The sequence below is a fragment of the Dasypus novemcinctus genome, chromosome 2, assembly GCF_030445035.2.
Source record: "Dasypus novemcinctus isolate mDasNov1 chromosome 2, mDasNov1.1.hap2, whole genome shotgun sequence".
In the NCBI taxonomy this organism is placed as follows: Eukaryota; Metazoa; Chordata; class Mammalia; order Cingulata; family Dasypodidae; genus Dasypus; species Dasypus novemcinctus.
The window spans coordinates 17,602,965-17,628,329 of record NC_080674.1 but is presented as its reverse complement, the minus strand read 5'-3'; the positions used below and the strand labels follow the sequence as shown (position 1 = coordinate 17,628,329).

Here is a 25,365-nt window from a genome sequence, read left to right as displayed (position 1 = left end):
TATGCTTTAAAATCAGGAATTGAGCATCCTCTTTGTTCTTTTTAAAGATGTTTTTGGCTATTTAGGGCCCCATCCTCATTTTTCAAAAATAGTTTTCTGGATATAGAATTCTTGGTTGGCAATTTTTTGTCTTAAGCACTTTAAATATGTCTTCTCATTGCCTTCTTGCCTCCATGGTTTTTTAAAATGAGAAATTGGTATTTTATCATATTGAGACTCCCTTGTATAAGGCATGTTGTTTCTCCCTTGAAGCTTACAGAATTCTATCCTTGGTATTCACCAGTTTGAATATAACATGGTGTAGCAGTTTGATATTATTGATGAATTCCAAAAAGAAATATTGGATTATGTTTGTAAACTGATCGTCTCCTCTGGCATATTAGATTATATTGGATTCGTAGGTGTACTTGGTTAAGTAATTAGGTAAACCTTTTGTGCCAGTAGGGTGTTGAGTCCCCATCCTTTGCTGGGTGGGGACTCACAAATAAAAGGCATGGCAAAGGACAGAGTTGAGGGTTCTTAATGTTGGAGTGTTGATGTTGGAGTTTGATGCTGAAGTCTTAAGCTGGAGCCCTGGGAAGTAAGCTCACAGAGGAAAGAGAAGCCAGCCCGAGAAGAAAGGAAACCTGAGCCCAGAAAGAAGCAAGACCCTGGAAGGGAGGAATGCAGGAAGCCTGAACCCTCGCAGCTGTCAGTAGCCATCTTGTTCCAACATGTGAAAATAGACTTTGGTGAGGGAAGTAACTTATGCTTTATGGCCTGGTATCTGTAAGCTCCTACCCTAAATAAATACCCCTTATAAAAGCCAACCAATTTCTGGCATTTTGCATCATCACCCCTTTGGCTGACTAATGCACATGGTGTATGGGTCGACTTGGGTTTATCCTGTTTGGAATTAGTTGAACATCTGGGATGTGTATATTCATGTATTTTCATTATTATTTCAGCCATTACTTCTTTAAATATCTCTGTCTATTTCTTCTCTTTCTGGGTCTCCCACAGTGTGTATATAGTACACTCGATAGTGTCTCACAGTTTCCTCAGGCTCTATTCACTTTTCTTCATTCTTTCCTCTTTCTGCTCCTCAGACTAGATGATTTCAATTGTCTTATCTTCAAGTTCACTACCTCTGCCAGCTCCAGTCTCCTGTTGAACCATTCTAGGGAATTTTTAATTTCTATTAATGTGGTCATCAGCTCTGTTTGTTTCTTGTTCATAAATGCGCAGTTGATATTCTTTGTATTGATATTCTTTGTATTCTTCTATCATTTTCCTGATTCCCTTTCGTTAGTTGTCCATCTTTTCCTTTAGCTCTCTGAGAATATTTTGAACTATTTTTAAGTCTTTGAAATGTCCCAGATCTGATCTTCTTCATTGATGGTTTTTGTAGTGGTATGATATGGTTCATGAATTCCAAAAATAGACACTGGATTATGTTTGTAAACTGGACTGTACCTGCATGTGAATAAATTAGGATTAGGATATGGACCATGTCAGTAGGGTGTTGAGTCCCTGCCCCTTGGTGGGTGGGGAATCACAGATTGAAAACATAGCAAAGGACAGAGTTGGAGTTTGGATGCTGGAGTCTTGAGCTGGAGGCCTGGGAAGTAAGCACACAGAGGAGCTTGGTTGTAAGGAAAGAGAGAAGGCCCCAGGAAGGGAAAAAAGCCACTCATCTAAGAATCTATAGCTGGCCTTGTGGAGATAACAGAGCAGCTGAGCCAGAGAACGACAAGCTCTGGGAAGAGAGGAACCCAGGAAGCCTGAACCCTTATAGACATTGGCAGCCATCTTGCTCTAACATGTGACAATAAACTTTGGTGAGGGAACCAACTTAAGCTTTATGTCCTGGTAATTGTAAGCTACTATCCCAAATAAATACCCTTTATAAAAACCAAAAAATTAAAAATTAAAAAAATTAAAACAAAATCAACAGGAAGTATCTGTCAATAGTATATGATTTTATGAGCCTCTCATGTGACTATGGGTGTAGTGGAGAAATTCGGGTATGCGCGGTTTCGAAGGCCAAGACAGGAGAATACTGAGAAGGAAGTTGGTTTATTTCGACCGGCCGGGCTTGGCGGACTCTTGTCCTAATAAAAACCGAGCCCCGAACAGCCTTTTCTAGACCCTTTTATACAGAGGATATAGGATTAGGAAGACTAACAGTGATGGTAAACAGACCTTTGGTTAGGTTCTTCAGATCTTAGTATCAGATAGGTTATTTCCTCCAGGTGAGTTACATATTCTCCACATCCAAGCCAGTTTGGATTAGCATATCTTCCACATCGTCTGGAGGCAGCCCTGAATACACACTCAGTCTCACATCCCTTCTGAACATTCAAAGACTGTAGGGCCTATATTACTTATTTGGCCATTTTGGAGACTAGGTACTCTTGGAAATAATTTTGATTTAATGCACAGGCTATATCATGGGGATGTACAAGTCCAGGTTCCACAGGCAGGCTGCAAACCAGGACTCTGATGAAAGTTCAGTGAAGGTCCTTGATGAGTTTCTGGGAGACGCTGGCTGTCCAACGATGAGCTGGGACATTCTCTCTCAATGCTGAAATCACTTCCCCTTTTCAGGGGTTCAACTGACTGGATAGAACGTCACTCATTGCTGAGGGCAATCTCCCTGATTGATGTAGTTGTAATCAGCTATCTATGCAGTAAAGTCACTGTTGACTGAAGTCCATAAATGTCTTTGTATTACAATTAGCCCAGTCTTGCCTGACAAAACAACTGGGTACAATTACCTGGCCCATTTGGCACATTAGCTTAACCATTACAATTTCTAATGCTTATTCTTCTCCTTTGCCTGGGCTGTCACTTCCTGTTTCTTTGTGTGTTTGCTAATTTGTTGTTGAAACCTGGACATTTTGCTATTTTAACGTGTTATTGCTGGAATGTAGACTCCAAAGAATCTTTTCCTTAAGCTTGTATCCAGTAGTGTTATGACGGAGCTTTCCTTGAAGCCAGCAACTAACAAAAAGAGAAAGGAAAAAAAAAAGAAAACACCTTTCCTAGTCTTTGCAGAGTGACCAAGAGAATGCTGTCCTTCAAAGCTTATCCATACAATGAGTCTAGAGAATAGCTCCAGGCCAAAATGTAGGGCCTCCTTGATCCTTTCTTTGCTATCTTAGGCACAGGTGTGTGATTTGAGGAATACCCCCATTTTCATGGGTACCAAGATCCCCTCTTCTCTAGGAAACATTTCCTCATGGTCCAGGGTCCCATACTCTATGTCCTACAGCTAGCAAAGCACTCAAATGCTCTCCATCAGAGTTCTGTAGGAGGGCACTATAAGCTGTCTTCTATGGAAGAGTCCTGTAAGCTATCTTCTATGGGAGAGCTCTTTAAGCTGTCTTCTACACGCAAGGCAAATTCTGAGACAGGGAGGCCCTTGGGTCACCACCAGACAGACTGGGCCAGGCATACTGGTTCCCAGCATGTGCCTGAGGTTTACACTGTTCCCTCCAGAGGCAGGACCCAGGGATCCATACTGGGAGCACAGGCCGGCCCCACACTGAGCTGGTGAGGGGTGGGAGAGGGGCCAGACATGGCACCCCCAGGTCCTACTGCCAGGGAATGGATGTGGCTCAAGCAGTTGGGTGCCTGCCTCCCACGTGGGAGGTTCCAGAGGGTTTGGTTCCTGGTGCCTCCTAAAGAAGACAAGCTGATGCAACAAGCAAATACAACAAGCAGGGAGCAGATGTGGATCAAGTGGTTGGGCACCCGCCTTCCACATGGTAGGTCCTGGGTTTGGTTCCCAGTGCCTCCTAAAGAAGACAAGCAGACGCAACGAGCAAGACACAACCAGCACACACAGTAAGCAGACAACGAGCAGACAATAAGACAAGGGAGCCATCTGTGGGGGGAGATCCTACTCCTTTTAAACAGCCTTTTTCTTAATATGGCACTTGTCCTGTTACTGTAGTTCCTTAACTCTTTTCTGGAACTTTGAGAAAGATGTTTCTGCCAGTTTTTTTTGTTTTTTTAAGCTTGTATGAGGAGATTGAACTCACTCTGCCATTTTGGTTGAAGTACAATGTGGCCTCATCTTTAACTTTAGCCTTCAGAAATTCTGTGGCTCTAACACCTGCCATCTTTGAAAATCAAGTCTCAGGGTATCCCTCTGTCCACCTCTCCTTGGCCCCTCACTGGTGAACCAGTTCTTTGCTCTTTCTTTTCCTGCTCAGCCTCCTGCCATTTGCACTACCCTCAGCCCCGTCTTTGGCCAGCTTCCTCTCCCTACTCAGCCCCTGCCTGGTCTGTGGTCAGTTACTACAGTGATGCTCTCCTGACCATTCTAAGTTTCCTCTTGCCTTATCCATCAACCATACTCATTTTTCTAAGTTTTAATAATAAAAACAATCATACAAATACCTCAAACTGTTGTCTGCTCTCTTCACTCTTGGATCTGGTGTTGTCAGAGAAGTATCATATGACAAGGTGAGTTGTTCCCTCTAGAATTTAGTCTATCTAACGTTCCAAATTTAATTGAGATCTCACTAGGGCTCATAATTGCTTAGATTCCTTTGAATTATTTGCTTTGTTTTTGATATGCTATCTAACCCCAAAAAGTTTGAGGCGGCTTTTAAGTAGCATAAAGAACAAGACTGTGTTAAAAGAGGTCTGGTAAAGGAAAACAAGTCTTAACATGAAGAACATAATTGAGCAACAGATTTATTCTCATGCTTACCAGCAGCTAAGGCAAAAAGGGAAACCAGATCAATTGCACAATTCTAATTGTCTGATAAAATTTTGAGAAAATTTTTCCTGGGGATAAAGTTTAAGAATTTATCACAAAGGTCTTTGATTGGAGATACTGAAGAACATAGGGATGACATCTTTGGCATTTTTTTTTTTCACAGAAAATGCAGAAACTGCCTCATAGCCATTTCTTGTAATGAGTTTCATCAAAGATGGTAGTATAATAGTGAGAAATAGTAAGAAATAGAAAGTCCTTGGAGAAATCAGAAAGCAAATAAGATCTAGGTATATATTTTTTCTGCTAATTTTATTTGAGCTTAGGTATAAGTTCAACACACCTGAAGAATGAACAGATAAAAATCTCCTTTCTCCAATAACATTTGTCTTAGTTCTCGTTTTATTGGCACCATTTCAAGGCTTGCCTGAAATTCCACCTCTGTGATTGGTGCTTTCTCTTTTTTTTTTTTAAAGATTTATTTTTATTTATTTCTCTCTCCTTCCTCCCGCCCCCCCACCCCAGTTGTCTGTTCTCTGTGTCCATTTGCTGTGTGTTCTTCTTTTGTCCACTTCTGTTGTTGTCAGTGGCATGAGAATCTGTTTCTTTTTGTTACGTCATCTTGTGTCAGCTATCTGTGTGTGCGGCACCATTCCTGGGCAGGCTGCACTTTCTTTCGCACTGGGCGGCTCTCCTTACGGGTGCACTCCTTGAGCGTGGGGCTCCCCTACACGGGGAACACCCCTGCGTGGCACAGTACTCCTTGCGCACATCAGCACTGCGCGTGGGCCAGCTCCACACGGGTCAAGGTGGCCCGGGGTTTGAACTGCGGACCTCCCATGTGGTAGGTGGATGCCCTATCCATTGGGCCAAGTCCGCTTCCTTGTGCTTTCTTGAGTGTGCACATTTCTCTCTTTTGTGAACTCTCGTATCACTTGAGTGTGCCTCTTGTATAGTTCCTTCACAACCCGCTTTGCTTCATATTTATTTGGGTGCATATTTTATCTTCACCACTGGTCACTGAGGTCCCCAGGGCCAAGATCGTGTCTTGATAGTGTTCCACTTCCCATAGCACCTAGCTCAGGCACGTAGGAGGATCTGAGCTGGTTTTGGTACCTTAGGTATATTACTATGATTTAATAGTTTCTAGATTTTAAGATCTAAGCATTCCACTTTAAGTGGCTTAGAATACTTCTAAATTGAGAAATGCTTCAGAGCACCTCAGTCATTTTTTAAACACCTTGGCTGGTTTCACATTTTACTTCTCCTTTTGCAGGTGCCCAGTTGTGGAGAAGCCTCAGTGAAAGGTAGGGAACATTCTTTCAACCTTGTATTTAACAGAGGGTAGGTTGGGGGGAGGTGACTGAGAAGCCAAGGTGTATTTCTGAAATAATGTCTTAGTGACAGGGATCTAAATCCTATAGTGATTTACAAACGTGAGGAAATAAAGAAAAAGAAAAACAAACGAATTGAGAAAAACAACAAAATGGTCCCTCATCCTAAGAAATGGTTCATATCTTGTTACAGTAGTAGATGACCTAAGTTTGTGAGAGTTAATTTGGAGATTTGGAGGTGACGGTGGGGAGGCATTTTCATTTGGTATTTAATTTTGGAATTCAGTTTGGGGCATGAACATTGTTGTTCAGTTGGGAGAAGAAAAGGGCAGCACTGAAGTGACAGACGTCTGCTGAACACTGCACAAAGGTCAACCACGTGGTCAGCTGAGGAGCGGCTGAGAGGCTCTGAGGTGTGACGCGTTAGTAAATGTTGACCGTCTTGATTCCTCACCCAGCCAGGGCGAATATCAGCTCCTTTTAACAGCACCGTCCTGAGGTAAAGGTGTTGTTTCCAAGTGGAATAAAAAAAGGACTGGGGCAGCTCAATTTACTTCATGACCTGGGTATATGAGAAGTAGAAAATTGAGGAAAGCGTGAGAATTAATTATTCCTGCCAAATGAGTTTTTTTCTGGGATTTATTATCTTTTAAAATCCTCGAAAAAGTACACTTTACAAAAAATGATTGGGATGGGGAAGTGGGGTGTGGGTTATATGGGAACGTTATGTTTTTTTTTCATGTAAAGTTCTAATTTTAAAAATAAAATATAAAAGGATGGTTGGGTTAAAAAAATAATACTAATCCTGTATTACTTTGAGAGGATGGTTGGAGTACTTCACTTCTATCCAAGTGGACATCATGAAATTCATGCTCATAAAGTAGGGCAAACCTTCCATTAAAAATCTTATTAAAAAAACAACCACCACCTCCAAATCCTGAGAGGGACTAGTCATTTCTATAATGGACCCTTAAAAGCTGCGTTCATGGAAATAATGATTATTTCAGGTGTTGAAGCTAATTTATGACGCGTTTACGGCTGCTTGCTTGGTCCTTTATTTCTGCACCCAAAGGATCGTGGGTAGAATGTAAACTTGCCAAGAGACTGTGGAGAAGGAGACATTAGATATAATGAGAAACCTCAGATCCCAGGTGGTTTTCAGGGAGGTGAGGGATAAGCCTGTAGGACAGCCTTGCCCGGGAGGGAAACCAGCACAGGCTCTGATTGTCATTCGTCTTGTGATAACTTCCAGGGCCCAGTGTTTGGAACTGTGTGCCATGTGTGAGTAGTTTAAAATTCTTTGTATTTTATGAAATTTCCTTAGGGGAATGTAACGATGAAAAAAACTCTAAATTAAAAAGTCTCTTTTGAGAGAGTTAGAAAAAGAGGCCATGAGTTTTGAAATTTAATATGTGTTTGGGGTTTTGCTGTCTGCCTGCTTTCATGTTTTCATGGGCTTTTCTACATTGTCATCTTTTCAGAAAAATATGTAAATTGAGAACATTATTAAATGTCAGACATTAAAAAGAGAACATTATAGCTGGAAGTAACATCTGGGTTAAGCAGTGTGACATTGAAAGTCAATAAAAAAATCTCTGTGAAGGAAATTCCATGTACAGTTTGACCAGTATGAGTTTCTATAATTATTTTAAATTGCATTTATGCCCACACAATAATTTTTTTTTTGCTGCCAGACTTTTATCAGTAGTAAAGGGTAGAATACAGAAGAGAGTGAAAAGCAGACTGGAGGTTTAAAACATGTTTGTTGGCCCAGTGATTGTATAAATACACCTGATAAGAAGTATTGCTTAAATTTCAGATTTCTTTTAAAAATGAATAACAGGGAAACGGGTATGGCTCAAGTGATTGGGCTCCCATCTACCATATAGGAAGTCCAGGGCTCGATTCCCAGGACCTCCTGATGAAAGGCAAGCTGGCCCACATGGCAAGCTGGTCTGAGCAAAGAGCTGGCTCATGCAGAGTGCTGGCTCACACGGAGTGCTGGCCCACACGGAGTGCTGGCCCGTGTAGAGAGCTGGTGCAGCAAGATGATGCAACAAAAAGAGGCACAGAGGAGAGACAATCAGAGACACAGCAGACCAGGGAGCTGAGGTGGCGCAAGAGATCGAGTGCCTTTCTCCCACTCTGGAAGGTCCCAGGATTGGTTCCCGGTGCTGCCTAAAGAGAAGACAAGCAGATACAGAAGAGCACACAGAGAGTAGATAGCGAGCACAAAACAACAAAGGGAAAGGGGAGAAATAAATAAATAAAATAAACCTTAAAAAAATTTTTTTAAATAAAAATGAATAACAGGAAGTTTGTATTCATGTAAGTAAAGTAATCTATGTGAATAGAAAAACAAATTTAAGGTATACTATAAATTGGTACAACAATTTCTACAATCATAATATGTACAGTGACTCATTTAAATAAATTTCCTCTTTTCCAATATTTACATTTACTCAACAAGTAAAGTTTGAAATACATTTTGCATGTGCTTCAAAGCTCTTCAGGACTTAAATAAAAATTCCATTTCTCAGTCCTTATTAGCAGAATTAAAGTGTGATGTTTTAAAACTTGTTCTATAGTAAAATAGTTCCATAGTAGTTTTTACCCACACAGGGCAACCTTTAAAATCATGTCATCTTAACTATCTATTCCATTAAAGCTTAAAATGTTTACAGAGATGTATACAGAGTTTGTATTTGGGATAATGGAAAACTTTTGGTAAGGAATGGTGGTGAGCACCAATTTATGGATTTGAATCTGGCTAAAAGGGGAAATTTTAGGTTGCATATGTCACCAGAATAAAAATTGTTTAAAAATCCATTGAATTGCACAACGCAGTGAACCCTAAGTACAACTATAAAAACGTTATTTCATCAGTTGTAACAAATGCACCCCACCAGCGGGAAGTGTTAATAACAGGGTGGTAAGTAGGGACCCTGTATTTTAGGAATGATTTTTCTGAAAACCCACAGCTTCTCTAATATAAAAAATAAAAGCATTATTAAGTTAATTTTGGAATTAATAATTTGATAGGGAGAGGCCTCGAAAGAGGGTTATTGTGGGCTCACAGATTGCTTCCCAGCTCGGTGCATGTTGCAGGAACATCCTTCTTTCCACAGAGATGGCCAGGCTCCGAGGAGCGATGCCTGCTAACTAAAGTCCCAGGACAAAGATTTAGAAAGGAAAATGAAACAGTGATTTTTGCTGAGGAATTGAACTACCCAGTGGATTTGAATACTCACATCAGTTAGCTTTCTCTTCCTTTTTTTAAGAATCAACTTTATTTTGAAAGACAGGGAAGCAGACATGGCTCAACTGATAGAGCATCCGCCTGCCATATGGAGGGTGCAGGGTTCGATCCCCAGAGCCTCCTGACCCGTGCAGTGAGCTGGCCCATGCGCAGTCCTGCTGTGTGCAAGGAGTGCCGTGCCATGCAGGAGTGCCCCTGTGTAGGGGAGCTCCCCCACACAAGGAGTGTGCCCCACAAGGAGAGCTGCCCTGCATGAAAAAAAATGTGCAGACTGCGCAGGAGTGGTGCCACACACACGGAGAACTGACACAGCAAGAAGACATAACAAAAAAGAGACACAGTTTCCTGGTGCCACCTGACAATGCAAGTGGACACAGAAGAACACACAGTGAATAAACAGACAACAGGGGGGAAGGGGAGAGAAATAAATAAAATAAATCTTTAAAAAAAAAAAAAGAAAAATTGAGAATTAGTACAGAGTTCCCATAAACACCTAGTGTCCCCTATAATTTACATCTTATGGCATATTTGTTACAGTTAATGAACCAATACTGAGGCTGTTAGCCGGAATGTTTCCTTGCTCTTTGCCCAGCATCCTTTGTCCATTGCAGTATTCCATCCAGGCTCCTAAATTTCATTCAGTGGTCATGTGGTCTTGGGCTCCCGTTGGCTGAGACAGCTTCTCAGGCTTTCCTTGTTTTTTTATGACCTTGACAGTTTTGAGGAGAACAGGTTGACTGGATCACAGGATGCCTCTCTGTGGGATTTGATATTTTTCTCACGACTAGACTGGAGTCATGGATTTGTGGGAGGAAGACTGTAGAGGCAAAGGGCCCTTCTCTTCACATCATATCAAGGTCAATACTACCAACATGACTTAGGCTGTTGATGTTGACCATGACCACCTGACTGAGGTAGTTTCTCCAAGCTGGTTCTCTCTTTTCTTAAAAAAAATTCATTAGTATTTATTTATTTATCCCCTCCCCCCTTGCGGCTTTTTGCTGTCTACTCCCTGTGTCCATTCACCACGTGTTCTTCTGTCTGCGTGTCTCCCTCTGTTGCGTCATCTTGCCGCGGGCCGTAGGCTCTCCGCAGCACGGGCCAGCCCGCCTTCACAAGGAAGCCCGGGACGTGCCCCCAGGGCCCCCTGTGTGGTAGACGGGAGCCTGAACGATTGAGCCACAGCCACTTCCCAAAGCTGGTTCTCTTTTAAGCAGAAAGTCTATTTGGGAAACAAAATTAAGATCAGAAGGCTGTGGGGGAGTCCAGAGCCAGGGAACGGGATTTGGATGCATGCCTTAGCGGCATGAAGCCTCTGCTTCCACAGCCCGACTGGGCACGGGCCACCTGGCACCTGGCAGTGCAGGTCTGGATTCCAGTCCTGCCCACAGATGCGCTGGAGGGCCTCGGGTGCCGGTCCTGAGCTTCCTGAGCCCGTGTGTCCCCCCGCCGTTGGTCAGGTGAAGAAATCGAGGTTTGCCTTTCTCACTCTGGTTGGGGAAGGATTAGCCCAAGTGAGCTGATGTAATTTGAAAAGGTCCACATGCACTAGCACGCAGTGCTCTTTCTTATTTACTGGCATGCAGTTTTACTGGTCAAGACTTTGTCCCCCCTCCTTTTTTTGGAGTCCTTGGAGTCCACACCTCTTCTGAATGCGCCCCAATTTTGGCCATGAGAATTTCCACCGTGAGCTTTCTCTTAATACAGAAGCTGTTTGAGTGTGTGATAATGATTTGGAAAAAATAGTAGTGAGCAAGGGGCACTTCATTTGCTAATAATTGGGTTTGGTTAGAGACAGAGTATAGGTCCTTATTATGTGGCTTTAAAAATATTTATAATATTTCACTGTCCTTGTGCCCCAGCAGAGTCAGGACAGTCTAGAATTTCTAAACGGTGATTAGGAGCTGGAGCCCTGGATTTTGGTCCCCGCCCTGTAACTCGTGATTTGGCCAAGTTCGCTTCTCTCATGGTGTTAGCTTTCTCATCTGTTTAGTGAATCATCTGGAATACCCCTCCCTGTTCTCAAACATCTATGTGGTGTGACTGGAGGAATCCAAGTGTTCCTTTGAGATCGTTGCCCATGCGTGTCTTTGTCTGGCACATGTCTCCTTCAAAGTGACATCATTCACACCAGAAGGAGAAAATACGGTGACAGGAGGGTCTTTGGTGGCAGAACAAGGTGCTTTTTGCTCATGGGGACCATGTGGGGTTATGGTCTCCACTTCCAAGGTCACGGGCGCTGAGCTCAGAAATGTCCCCTCACTTGGCTGAGGTTAGAAACCCCTGCCCCCCAGCACCTCTGCCGGCACAGCTGGGTTTCCCACTCCAGTCAGTAAGGATTAGCTTTTCTTCCCTGCAGAACTGCAGCCGTTTATGAATTCTCAGAATGAGCCAGGCCTTTCCTCCACGGGGGGAGGGGGATTTAATTAATTTTATTTCACAGACTGTTATTTACTCTTTGGGAAATGTTGCTTTTGTCACTGAAACTAAGCTTAAAGTGTTTCTTCAAGCTTTAGCGTGAAAATGGTGGCACAGCTCTCCACGTGTATGTGTGTAATTTTCCTGGACAGTTGGAGGGTATTTGTGAAGTTCACTTGTTCTGCTTAGCTAGTACATAGTGTTAAAACCAGGCCACAATAAATGTCAGATAAGTTTGATCAAATGCCATTCAGATAGATTTTTTAAAAGATCTATTTAGTTATTTCTCCCCCCTGCCTCTGTTGTCTGCTCTCTGTGTCCATTCGCTGTGTGTTCTGCTGTGTCTGCTTGTACTCTCACTAGGCGGCTCTGGGAACTGATGCTGAGACCTCCTGGAGTGGGAGAGAGGTGATCATTCTCTTGCACCACCTTAGCTCCCTGGTCTGTTGCATCTCTTACTGTTACTCCTCTGTGTCTCTCTTTGTTGCATCATCTTGCTCCGCCAGCTCTCTGCATGGGCCGGCACTCCTGCATGGGGCAGCACTCCATGTGGACCATCTTGCCACACGGGCCAGCTCGCCTTCACCAGGAGGCCCTGGGTATCGAACCCTGGACCTCCTATATGGTAGACAGGAGCCCAATTGCTTGTGCCACATCCACTTCCCCACATAGATTTTTGTAGCTGGAAAATTCATTCTGTGGAAAGGTCATTCTCAGTGTGTGTGTTCCAAGAAGGGCTCATACTTGACCTTTCTTTAGTAGACATTATCCATGTGTTCTCCAGGCAGGATTCCTACAGAGCTCTCCTACCAGGCTAACGTCTCCTGTGCTCATTCCTAGTACTGAATTGAAACTCGATCCATAGTTTCACAACAGCTTTTTGTTAACGCCAGAGACTGTGGTAACTGGTTGAATAAAATCCCCTGGTAAGGGTCAGAAATTGTGCGCATTTCCTTTTAAAAGCATAGAATTGTTTTCAGTTTGGACAGGTTTTTCTAAGTTACTATAAATTAGAAAGAAATAACTTTACTGACATAAACCAATCATTCATAAATTTTTTTAACCTACTTCTTTAATGATTTTGTTTGTTGTACATTAGAGCCTGAATTAAGGAGTTATTTGAGTCATAAATCTTGTTCATTGTCAACTTACAGAAAACAAATTTTTTTTCGTGGTCACTAAAGTTTCTGAAAATCATGACTGAGAGCTATGGAACTCTTTAACGGACATTCCAATATCCAGAAGCTTCTAGCAGGGTGCTGGCACAGGAAATGGGGGTAACTTTCCAGTGATAGAACTGGGATATTACGTTTACTTTGCCTTACCTTGAGCTGACTCTTCAGGGGCCAAGCAGAGAAATAACAGGGTCAGTCTTTTTAGAGCCAGCAGGGATTAGCCCAGGAGTCATGAGCTTTCTGCCTCTAGCTTGTTCAGATTGTTGGAGTCCTCTTCTCAGCCTGTCTCTCCTCACCTGCTCTTAGGAGACCAGTTGTATGGCCCTACTCCATGGGATCAAATACCCTTTTGTTACCCGTGAGTGTCCAGCTTACTGCCAAAGTGTCCTAGTTGGTTGTATTTTTTTTCAGGGAGAGAGGAATCAATATTTTTTTGTTGTAAAACCCATCACCCATGTTACTCAGCTCATAAACCCAGAACAAACTGGACCATTTAGATAAAATGTCTAATAAATCGAATCTTTGAGCAACATTTTATGCCACAGTTAAAAATAAAAAACTACTGGAATGGGAAAACAACCTAGCATATGCTAAATTGTCTCCTCTGAGGAATGGACCTGGGTATAAAAAATGCATTTTTTATATTTATAACTCATAATATTATTCATATCAGAATCGCACAGGCAGGGTTGCTGAGCAGGATTCCCAGGTTAAATAGCATTAAATGTCACTGGGTAGTTTGAAAGATTTACTCCTTTCCAGGTTGGGCACAACAATCATTTTGACTCTTATGCATTGAAACAACTAGATATTATAGCTTCAATTTGTAACCCTGCAACCTTGTACCTTTCTAACTTGTACGAGTAGGATTTGTACCTTTCTCATAAAGTATAATATTTGAAAGTTGCATTTATTTTCATTTCAGCCAGAATTCATTATTATTATTTTAATTTCAGCCACATCACCATGACTTTTAAAAGGAAAACTTGTGAAAGATGCATTGGACTAGATTAAGTGAAAAATTACCTTCCTTGGAGAAAACACTCGCTTAAATTCAGAATATGCTGACCTTAGCATAAACATATCTGTGCTGGGATCAGTCTGTGGCTGAATTTGTCTGGGCTAGCCTGGTTGCTAAGCACTTCTTTTAAGTCTGTACACTGCTGTAATAAAAATTCGAATAGGCCTTTATTCATTTACTTAAAAATAAAATTGAATACAATTCTGTAGTTATAGATTACACAATGGATAGTAAAGCCCTGTTCTCCTCTTCTGAAGGAAAGAATGGACCCATTCATTGACTGATAGACAGCATGCCCTTAGCCAGAGCTGCTGAGATTTGTTCTGGAAGTTTCTCAGAATTCTACATCTGACTCCAATCTGTTTTCTAAAGTTGTATTTTTGAAAATTAGATCAGTTGAAGACAAGTATGGAACAAGGGACTAGAAGCAGCTTTTTTTTAAAAAAAATAAAAACAAGACATTTATTGTCAGTTACCATCTATAATTACAAATTTTACTTTTACATAACCAGTGGATATTATACAAAATATTTACAAGTGTATGGACAAGACTACTTCTCTATGTAGAAGCAGTTTTAAAGCAGTTTTGGAAGAAAGTGTTATGAAGAATTATGCTTACTATTGCTTTACCATCAGTGGTACACAACACACAAAATGGTTTGCGAGTTTTTAAAAACACCTTAAGGGGAGCGGGGGTAGCTCAGGAGTTGAGCGCCTGCTTCCCTTGTACGAGGTCTCTCCAGGTGCAATCCCTGGTAGTGCCTAAAGCAAAGCAAAGCTAAACAAAACAAAAAGAAAATCCTCTTGCTGGGCCTTCAAAGACTGCTCGATTGCCCTTTTCTCTCAAGGGTCTGTCCAGCTGAAGTAAGCACATACTTAGAATGCAAGTTCAAAGGAAAAGACCCTGCGGAAATTGATGGGCATCTTCCTGCCAGCTCCTGAGAGATTTCTCAAGGCATCAAAAATGAAATGAAACAGGAGGTACATCCCAGAGCCTCCTTGCTGCAGTGACTGCAGGCTGTGCACCTTCAGCCCCGCTCCTGGTTGTGTCTTCCTTTCGTGGGTACTACGTTGTCAGGCGCGAGCAGATTTATCAAGTCAGAACGTGGGCAGACCACCAGGGCGCGGGCCAGCCATGGGTCTGGGAGCAGCAGACCCAAAGGACTTAAAACTCACCTCTCCCTAAGTGAAAGGCGCTAAAGAATATATTTTGTAGTTTTATAATCTTCATTGTTTAGGATCGTTTTTGACATTCCTTTAAATTAATGTAATTCCATTATAATCTGATTTAGCATGAGGTCAGTCACCTGTTTTTGGTTTTGGTGGTGGTTTTTTTTTTTTTTTCCCCATTTCATTTTGGGGCTGTTTAATCTTTGCCTAGTTGAATATTCCCCATGGCAGTTCATTTTAGGTATCTGTAGCCACTTGAGAACAAATGAAAATTATAGCTCTGATCATTTTATCCATGTTTTCAGTTTCTCTTCACACCGTGCTTATTAGGTTTGATTAGGTAGCAGATCCTGGCTGAGTTATTGAGGATTTGAAAATGAATTAAGTTCATTTATACACATCTGAAGTAATTAAACTAGATGAAGTGCTATCTGATAGCATTCTTGCATCATAAGTTTAAAGTACTAGAGAAGAATGATTAGTTGTGAACATTTCTCTTTGTTGCAACTATGTGAATATAAATTAAGACTTCATAGATAGTTGGAAATCTATTTCCCTCATTTATTTAGAGTCCCCAGGCATTGTATTTTTGGTCATTATTTGCCTTGACTACATTGAAAATATAACTTCGGTGGTTTTTTTAATTTAAAAAGTATTATATGCTGATTTAGAAAACTGGACAATATAGGAAAGTATAAAGAAATTAAATTCAGTTTCCAATATTAGTTTATTCTTCCAGTATTTTCATAGAGTTTTGTGTGTATTTGTCCATTCATCCTTTCAACAAATATTTTTCAAGCACCTTTATTGCCAGACCTTCTCTGGGTCTAGCAACAAAAGACAAACAACCCTGTCCTCAAGGAGTTCACTTTCTATTGAGACAAAATAAAGAAATTACTCCATTATATGTGGTTATATAATTAATCGTACTTAGGGGAAACTAAGGCATGGGGGGATAGGGGCGTAGGCAGAGGAGGCTCCAGCTAGTAACAGGGTGCTCAGGGAGGGCCTTAATGAAGATTTTTGAGCAAAGACTTGAAGGAAGTGTGGTTGTGAGTCGGGTGGATAGCTGAATGAAAAGCTTCTAGGAGGGAGAGGCAGTTCAAAGGTCCTGGGGCAGTACAGTAGTCAGGGGATTGTTTTCAGTCAGTAAGGTTTTGTTGCAGCCATAGTAACTGAAACAGTGGAGTGTTCTGCAACCAGTAAAAATCATATCATAGAATAATATGTAGGAATGCGAAGGGTCACCCTGAATTTCTAACTTTTAAAATAATTGCAGGTGTAAAGTAAGCACAGTGAGGTACGTGCATAGGACATGACAGTTTTATGTTGATAGATACATGTGATGAGCTCTGTGCAAGGGGATTACAGGTGGGTTTTGTCTTCATTTGGTTTACCTGTGTTACGTTTTTTCCCTCCAATTAACATGCATCTTCTTTATCCTGAGGGGAAGCAAAAGCTATTTGGTGAAAGGGGATGGGCAGGGCGGAGTGTGGGGAGATGACGCGCAGGACTTGGCAGGCAGCGCCGGCAGGTGTTCACTCCACAGCTCAGAGGGGCTCCAGCTCCTGAGCTGCTGCCCGGAGATGCAGCTCTAGTTACGGGGAGAGAAACCGGCCCGGCCCAGTCACTGGAAAGACCTAGGGTTCAGATCCGCGGGAGCAGGGCAGAAGCCCAGAGAGGCAAGAGGGGCCCAAAGGAGGGGCTCAGCCTCGGAAACTGGTCAGAGCAGCGCCAGTGGGCCCACCCCGCCCGGGTGTCGTTCCTGGAAGCGGGGTAAAGAGGACCGCAGTCACTCATTTCCAAGCCTGGGGTTTCCGACGAGGGGGATAAAGTTGGGACTCAGAGTCAAGCCCAGAGTTGAGCCTTCAGGTACAGGCGAAGGAGCCCAAGGGCCTGTTCTTAGGATTTAGGGAAGCTCCCAAGGATGTTTCAAATATATTCTAGATTTGGAAAATTCAGGAAAGAAAAACAGCCATTCTTTTGCTCCATACTATAGTTTTGAACAATTAGAACAAAAATGAAGGTGAGAAAAAGAAGAAAAAAAAAAATGATGATGGAAAAGTTTTGATAATGAATGGTGTGGATGGTAGCACAATACTCTCAATGTATTAACGCCACTGAATTGTACACTCGAGAGGTATTACTATGGACTTTAGTTAATAACACAATTATAATATTGGTTCATCATTTGTAACATTGTACCGCACTAATGCAAAATATTAATAATCGGGAAAGCTGTGTGTGGATGGGTGGGGTGTATGAATTCTCTACTTTCTGCACTATTTTCCTGTAAACCCTACAACTTCTCTAAGAAATAAAGTAAAAAAAATGGATCTGCAGAAGCATCATGCTCTCATCTCAGAAACGCTTCCCTGGATTTTATGCCTATCTCTGTCTATCTACATGCATATATTCCTTAATTATATTTTAATTATCCTATTTCATATCAAAGAATACATAAAACACCCACACAAGTTAGAGAATATTATAATAAAATGAAAATGCACGAATCTCCTCCCCCCCAGGACTGGCGCTGTGCACCTGCCTGTGTGGGAAACCCTGAGCATGCTGCAAAACTCCCCACTGAGGAAAGCACTGTCCTGAAGTGTGTACCTTCCATTCTGTTGCTTTTTAAGACAGTCTTTGAAAATATTGCTTATGTATGTATTCCTAAATAAAATCTTTGTTTTTGGGTCTATAAAAATGGGACCATATTTATGTTGTCTTCAAGGACTTGGGTTTCACACTCACCATTTTTTAAAAAAATGGTGCCATGTATAGCTGTCATTGAGTCCTTTTTTCCTCTACTGTATATTATTCCATCATGTGAATACATCACAATTTATCCATTCTGCTTTCACTAGAGTTTTTTTTTTATCAGACAGCCCACTGGTTCTGTGAGTTTTCCCAGTAGACCATGAAGCAGCACGAAAGTTCATGAAAGGATAAAAGTGAATGCCCTAGGAAAATAGTTTTAACATAAAGGCAACAGTTTCCTAAAACAGGATACTGGTCTATTGGAAGCTCGTGTAAAGTCTCTACCAATGTTGGGGGCAGATCCCTGTTTTAGGAATACTTCAGGAGTTCTTGCAAGTTTTCCTGGAGCCCTGAGCATGAACCTGCTCAGCAATGTGTTCTAGTGCTGGCCGCCACTAGAGGGCGTGTGAGAGGTGGCCTCGCAGCGGGTCAGAGAAGAGTAGCTTGGCTACTGCTGCAGCTGCCTTGCTAGGCTCCACAGTATTAGAGTTCCAGCACGTTGCAGCAGAGCAGAAACCTGAGCATTGCACCCGTTACATGAAAAACAATCCCGTGAAAGGTTCTATTACATGTGTCTGTGCACATAGAAGCACATACATTTTAATATAGTAGGGGGACTGAAAAAAAAAATAAGCAGGGAGTAAGAGGTATTAGAAGGATCTGTGGATGGAGAATAAGGCACACAGAATGTGGGTGGGAAATTCATATTTGAGTGACACGAATCAATGACAGAAGGTTGTGCCTTTTGGTTTAGCAATAGGCAAATGATTTTTTTTTTTTTATGGCTGTATTATGCAATATCTAGAATTTTCTTTTTTTATTTTTTATTTTTTATTTATTTTTTTTATTGACTTTGTAATAATATTACATTAAAAATATATATGTGAGGTCCCATTCAACCCCACCCCCCCACCCCCCTCTCCCCCCCCCAACAACACTCGTTCCCATCATCATGACACATCCATTGGATTTGGTAAGTACATCTTTGGGCACCTCTGCACCTCATAGACAATGGTTCACATCATGGCCCATACTCTCCTCCATTCTATCCGGTGGGCCCTGTGAGGATTTACAATGTCCGGTGATTACCTCTGAAGCACCATCCAGGGCAGCTCCATGTCCCAAAGACGCCTCCACCTCTCATCTCTTCCTGCCTTTCCCCATACCCATCAGCCGCCATGTCCACTTTTCCCAATCCAATGCCACCTCTTCTATGTGGACATTGGATTGGTTGTGTCCATTGCACCTCTATGTCAAGAGGAGGCTCAGATTCCACATGGATGCTGGATGCAATCCTCCCATTTTCAGTTGTAATCACTCTAGGCTCCATGGTGTGGTGGTTGTCCTTCTTCAACTCCATCTTAGCTGAGTGTGGTAAGTCCAATAGATCAGATTGTAGGTGCTGGAGTCTGTTGAGGCTCAGGACCTGGCTATCACATTGTCAGTCCAGAGATTCAAATCCCCTAAATATATCTTAAACCCCAACATTAACTGCACCTCCAGCACATTAGCATGAAAGTCTTATGAAGGGAGATCCCATCTGAGTCCAGCTTCATCACACATAAACACCATTTCCAAAGAGGGGCCATCTGCCCTGGTAGTTAACCCCATCGGCCATGACCATAACTCCCATGGGTCTCTTTAGCCCTCAAAGGAACCAATATCTGGGGGTTGTATCTGCTTTATCTGTCTCTCTGACTCTGCTCAGTTGTGCATGAGGGCAGTCCTTCTGCCAGCCTCCAGACTCTTTTTTAGAAACTCGTAGCCATATAAACTCATTTCTCCTTTTCATTTCCCCCTTACTTTAGGTCAAACAACATTTTAAAGTCATGGTATTTTATGTAGACGTGGATATTCTGCTGATCCGCATTGAACCTTCCGTATAAGGTCATTTTCCAGTTGCATCATCAGTTGGTAGTTGATAGTGGTCCCTCGTTGCCAGGGAGGCTCATCCCCGGGTGTCATGTCCCACGCTGGGGGGAAGGCATTGCATTTACATGCTGAGTTTGGCTTCGAGACTGGCCACATTTGAGTAACATGAAGGCTGACAGGAGGAAATTCCCAGGCACAATGTTGCTCTAGGCCTTGTTCTTATTTTAGGTTTATCAGCTCACAAGCATAGTCATTAGCATCAGGGGCTCACTGTTGAACCCTCACTCCCTCCCGGTCCCCGCCACTGTACCTGGGAGGGCAAATGATTTTTGAGGTCCCCAAGATCAGAGCCGTACTTTGACTTGCCATCAGCCTCTCACTGCTTACGTCTGTCCACAGTCTTATAAAGTCATCTGAATGTCGTTTTCTTCTGGGCTCTCAGTGAGCTCTTCTTCCCTCCTTCTTCTCTGACTTAGTACTTTTTCCTCTCTTGATGGAGATGTGTAGCTCTAAATTACCTTGCAAGGTGAATCCCGGGAAATCCCTTAATTTGCAAGTGATTGTGTGGACGGAGGAGGGCTTATTGGAGAGTGCTGCCCCCAGGCATGAATTGACAAGTACTTGGTTGCTGAGACCAGCTCAGCCATAGGTTTGCATGAAGGGAAGGCAACAGCAGAACTTAAGAAGTAAAAGGATAGAAAGATAGACAGAAGAGAGAAAATAAAGATGAGACCAGAGGACTCAACAGCTTCTGGAATTGAGAGCCTCGACCCTAGTTTCCGCATCGTGTTTATTAGAAATTACAAAGCAGTAGTTATCAATGTTTACTTTCAAGGCTGCTTGTTATTAAAGCAGCAACGCCTACAATACTAGGGAACAGGCCATACAAAGTTCAAATGCCTCCTCACACAAACAAATTTCTTGCTGACCAGACAGTGTTCCATGTAGTCAAGGCCAGTGTTCCTAAGCCCACACTTTTTATTTGCGTTATGGAAATGTTCCAACTTCAGGCCAGTTTACCATGTCCAAATTCAAGCTATTTTGCCACACTTGGTAAACACTGATGGGCAGTTTCCTGCTTGCTAGTAAAAGTGTGCAAAAACAGTAGTAGCTAAGGAGCCTCAGGATCTTGGATAACTTGTGGTCAGGCTGCTGAATAATCGACCTCCAAAGAGGTCCCCGTTCTAATCCCCAGAACCTATGTCATTTTACTTGGCAAAAGGGACTTTGCAGGGGTGGTTATATTAAGGATCTTGAGGTAGGGTCATTATCCTTGTCCCGGGAGTAGCGAGGAGCTGTGTAAAGTGACAACTTCCTGCCGAACTGAGAGGGATGCGTCAGCCCAAAGAATGACTCGGACAAGTCCAGCTTGGCAGGGATTGAACGTTTACTCAGGGGGCTTCCAGGGGCTCCTTGTCCTCGGTGGTGGAGGAGAGGTAGCAGTTACGAGCTTGATCGTGCACCTACCGAGACGTATTTGTGTAGACGTCTTTGTGTGTGAGTGGTTGCTACAGCGCTGTGCTCAAAATTAAAGGTACATATGCTTAAAGATGTTTACCAAGGCACGGGGGTGTGTGTGTGACTCCTGCAGAATGCTTTGAGTACGATCAAAGAAGCAGATGTTTAGGAAGGGGGGAAGGTCAGATAGTTGCAGTTTTATTGACTTTAACACCTACTGAGTGTCAGGCATTTGTGCCCAAGGGTATGTCTTGTGACCAGCTGAATCTAGCTTTAATTTAAAGAAAGGGCTGTCAAAGTTGGGGGTACTAAGTTACCTATGCCACAATCTACCCTGATCCTCAGCTCTTACAATCTTTTTGCCACCACTTCCACATAGTTCCCTGAGCATGGAGCTGGGAAAATCTTAGCGTCAGTGATATTGGGATAGGAGACCAGATGTGCAGTACAAGAACAGATCAACAAGTGACAAGTACAGTGAGGATTCCGAAAGGTAAAGTATAGCTCCAGTGTGAGGGCAGGTAGTAAGCCAGGAAGAAAAAGAACCCTTAAGACCTAGACGTTCAATGTGGTGGACAGAGTTTTGTAGGTGGTTTAAAGTGTCATTTACATTAGCAGGTGCACCGGGTATGTAAGCACAACACATGGCATGAACCATTGCATAGGAGCCTCGCTGTGCAGCAGTGAGAATACCTAAAGCCGTTTGATTTTCTAAGACCTCTTTTCTCATTTGGGCCGTTTCTTTATGTAAGGGGCTTATGCCATACTTAGTGTCATTAAGGGCGTGGGCAGTAAAGTTTGCGAGAGCTGTAACTCATGTTAATGCTGCTAAAGCTCCAGTGCTGAGAAGAAAATTGCTGAAGGGCTGTTCCCACCAAGAAAGAGAACGTTTTAGTCTAAAACTAAAACGACCTTGTAAAGCTGGAAGGTTCTGTGGAATGCTGTTAAAGCCTTATGAATGCACCTTGCTAAGAATGGATACTGTAAAGGCCATCTCCCTGTTCAGTTATAAGGAAGATGTGGCCATAAGTGGTCCCATATAACCAACCCACTCCCGGTGGGAGTATTCAAGCTCCATGGTGAATGTATGCGCTTTGCCATTCATTCTATTCAGTCTGCCACACAACAACAACTTGGGATGTACAAGGCCATATGCAGCAATCACCCAAGTGAGGCCATCCCAAACTGATAGGAGAGATAGATGAGCCTTACTGATTTGTTCCCTGACCACAGAAGAGACATCATGAAAGGAGGCAGAATAATTACAGGTATCAGTAGGTTCTTGGAGTTGCCACCTAGAAGGGCGGCTCTCATCTGCGGTTTTTAGCCAATCCATCACATAAAGGGAAGGCTATTCCAGGGGAGACTGGAGTTGCCAGAAGCTGGCAGGTATCCACACACCCAGCAGCCCAATTGATTGTGCATTGTTGTCACGGTAGTGGCCCAGTCAAGGAAGATATTAGACGAAGCTGTGTGAGTTAGGAAGAGAAGCCTAGGAGCGTAAGCACAAAAGTTTAGTAGGTACGGAGAGGGGGTGGAGGTCTTCTCCAGTGATTAAAGTAACAGTGGAACTTTCTAGGACATTCTAGGACATTTCTAGGACTTAGTGGCCCTAGGACATTTGCTGAGTGTGGGATGTATCTGGGCTTACAATACTGCATTTGTTGACCCACCGTAGGTTGCAGGCCATAATGCCAGTGTGTTTCTTTAGGCTACTCACATCACTCGGAACTTTTGCCCCTGTTGGTACGTCTTTCGTGCAGTTGACATAATGCAGTACCTTTGGTCCTCATGGAAGCAGGAATGTGGCTCCAGTACCCCATCTCCCTGTTGCATAGCGCCCTCTGGAGGTAGAGTCCACTGTGGGGCTAAGGAGACGCAGCCATCACCTGCTGGTGAAGCCACAGGAGTCTTCATCAGCAGCGTGTTTCCCCCCACTTTGGGGCATGGCCAGGTGATGCAGCAGATGGCTTTATTTTTATAGGGGCCGTACTAACTGGCCAGGTCAATAATGCAAATGGAGAGGCACCGTGTACAGTAGTTGGGGTCTGTCTAAATGCACAAGGGAGGCTGGTACCACCAAAGTTCCAACCCCACAACACGTGTTTTTGGGGAGCTGCTTTATTTGTTGTTTTTTTAAAGATATGTTTTATTTATTTATATATTTCTCCCCATCCCTTCATTGTTTGCACATGTTATGTCTGTTCATCTTCCTTGTCTCTTCAGGAGGCACGGGGAGCTGAACCTGGGATCTCTGATGTGGGAGGGAGGGGTCTAATCACTTGGGACATCTCTGCTCCCTGCTCTGTTGTGTCCCTTATCATACTTTTCCTCCCTGTGTCTCTTGTTGCATCATCCCGCTGCATCAGCTCATTGTGCCTGCCCTTCGTGTCAGCTTGCTGTCTTCTTTAGGAGGCACTGGGATCCAAACCAGTGACCTCTCCTGTGGTAGGCAGGAGCCCAGTTGCCTGGGCCACCTCTGCTTCCCTCTTTGTTGATTTAATAAGCTATTTTTTCTATTAGTCCCACTCCCGTGGAGTTATAGGGTAGGTCAAAACACCAGCCGCTGCCTTGCTCTTCAGACCATTGTTGTACATCGTGCCTGGTCAAATGCATTCCTTGGTCACTATGCAACAGGGCATTCCGTACAGACTACTAAGCCATTTTATCCTTTGATGGTGTTTTGTTGGGTAGCATGTTTTACTGGAAAGGTCTGTAGAAGGCATGCATTCATGTCCACACAGGTTAATGAGTAGCATTTACTGGCACTGACAGGTAAGGTGTGTATATAATCTATTTGCCAGTTCCGTGAGGGCACGTTGGCTTTGTGCCTATGCCCACTGCTGGAAGGCACCGTTTGTGGCAGGCGCCAAGAACAGTCTTCACAATCATTTATGAATATTTGATGGGGATGCCTAGTGCCTTAGCCATGTGGTTCACTGCGGCAGCTCCTCTGTGGCCACTCTTCTTTAGCAGGTATAGGGCCGATCAGATGAATTTGAGCTAAAAGCATCCATCTCTTGGTTCCCAGTGGGGAGATTTTTTAGAGTTAATGCTGCTGCTTTAGCACCTTTAGAATTGGCTAACTTTAGCTCTGAGTTCCAGATGTCACACACGGCCTCAAAAACAGGGAGCATTAGGTTATATATAAACGGTAAAGCTTCTCAGGATTTACAAAGAGTCTTTTTAAATAAAGCTGTGTCTAGAGATTATTAACTGCAGCCTGTAGCAAAAGTTTTGTTTTTACTTGTACACTTTTACCAGAATATGTTAATCAACAGGTAAACATTACTTTTAGACTTGCCTTGCTTCTCCTTTAAAGTCCCTTTTTGTTGAAGATGAACTGACTGCAGGCTCTTCTAGAGAAGCATTAGAGTAGAATGATATAACTGATAAGGGATTTGGGTTGTTTTCAGAACATATCACATTCTTCTAAGAATAACTAAAACTAAAACCAACAATACAACTATGCAGATCAGTATTAGGATAGAATATTGACAGTGAGAACTTAGGTCTTCAAGAATTTTATACAGTCCCTAAATATAGAACATATAAGTAACATTTTGCTTATACAGATTTAACCATCAGAGGATTAGGAAATTCTTCAATTTTACAACACTTCCCAAACACTTCTCATGTAACTCATAATATATTAAATGAAACTAACTCTATGTTTTAAGGTTCTTGAAAGTATTTTTCTGCATATTAAAATGAACAACTTCTACGGTTTGCTGTAAGATGCACAGTATTCATGATTCAACTTCAGCAGTACAGGAACAAAATTATTTTCCCTATTATTTTATGAAAAGCTGAGATTCCCAGTGGATTCAAGGCTATCTTTCCCCTACTGCCACCTTAATACAATCACATTCCTATTGGACCACTAACATTTGTACCCTAAGAGAACATTTACTTTCAACAATGAAAGTGATTCTTTTTTTTTTTAAACAGTGGTAAATGCAACATGGATCTCGGCAAGTATTAAGTGTCTGACATAGGCAGCTAATACTGGATTTAATATTATTTTATAACTGACTGAGGTGGTGTCTGACAGATTTCTCTGTTATGAAGTAAGATTTTCACTTAGTAATGGCTTCCTGGAATCAGCCATTTACATTGAAATCCCTTAGTTTTAGAAAATGCTTTGACAAACTTCCTATAACCTCTTATAATCATTTATCCATATA

At 42.5% G+C, this 25,365-nt stretch overlaps 1 protein-coding gene across 2 annotated transcripts in view; it reads left to right on the top strand.

The window, feature by feature from the left end:
• Positions 1-25,365, top strand: part of RETREG1 (reticulophagy regulator 1) — a 195,101-nt gene that overhangs the window by 79,993 nt on the left and 89,743 nt on the right. For both annotated transcript variants that reach the window (XR_009187999.2, XM_012523458.4), the window contains exon 3: positions 5,988-6,018. Coding sequence is in view for 1 of the 2 variants with exons in the window: in XM_012523458.4 (XP_012378912.3) it covers positions 5,988-6,018 (31 nt within the window). In the remaining variant the exon portion in view is untranslated. The remainder of the gene's footprint in view (positions 1-5,987; positions 6,019-25,365) is intronic.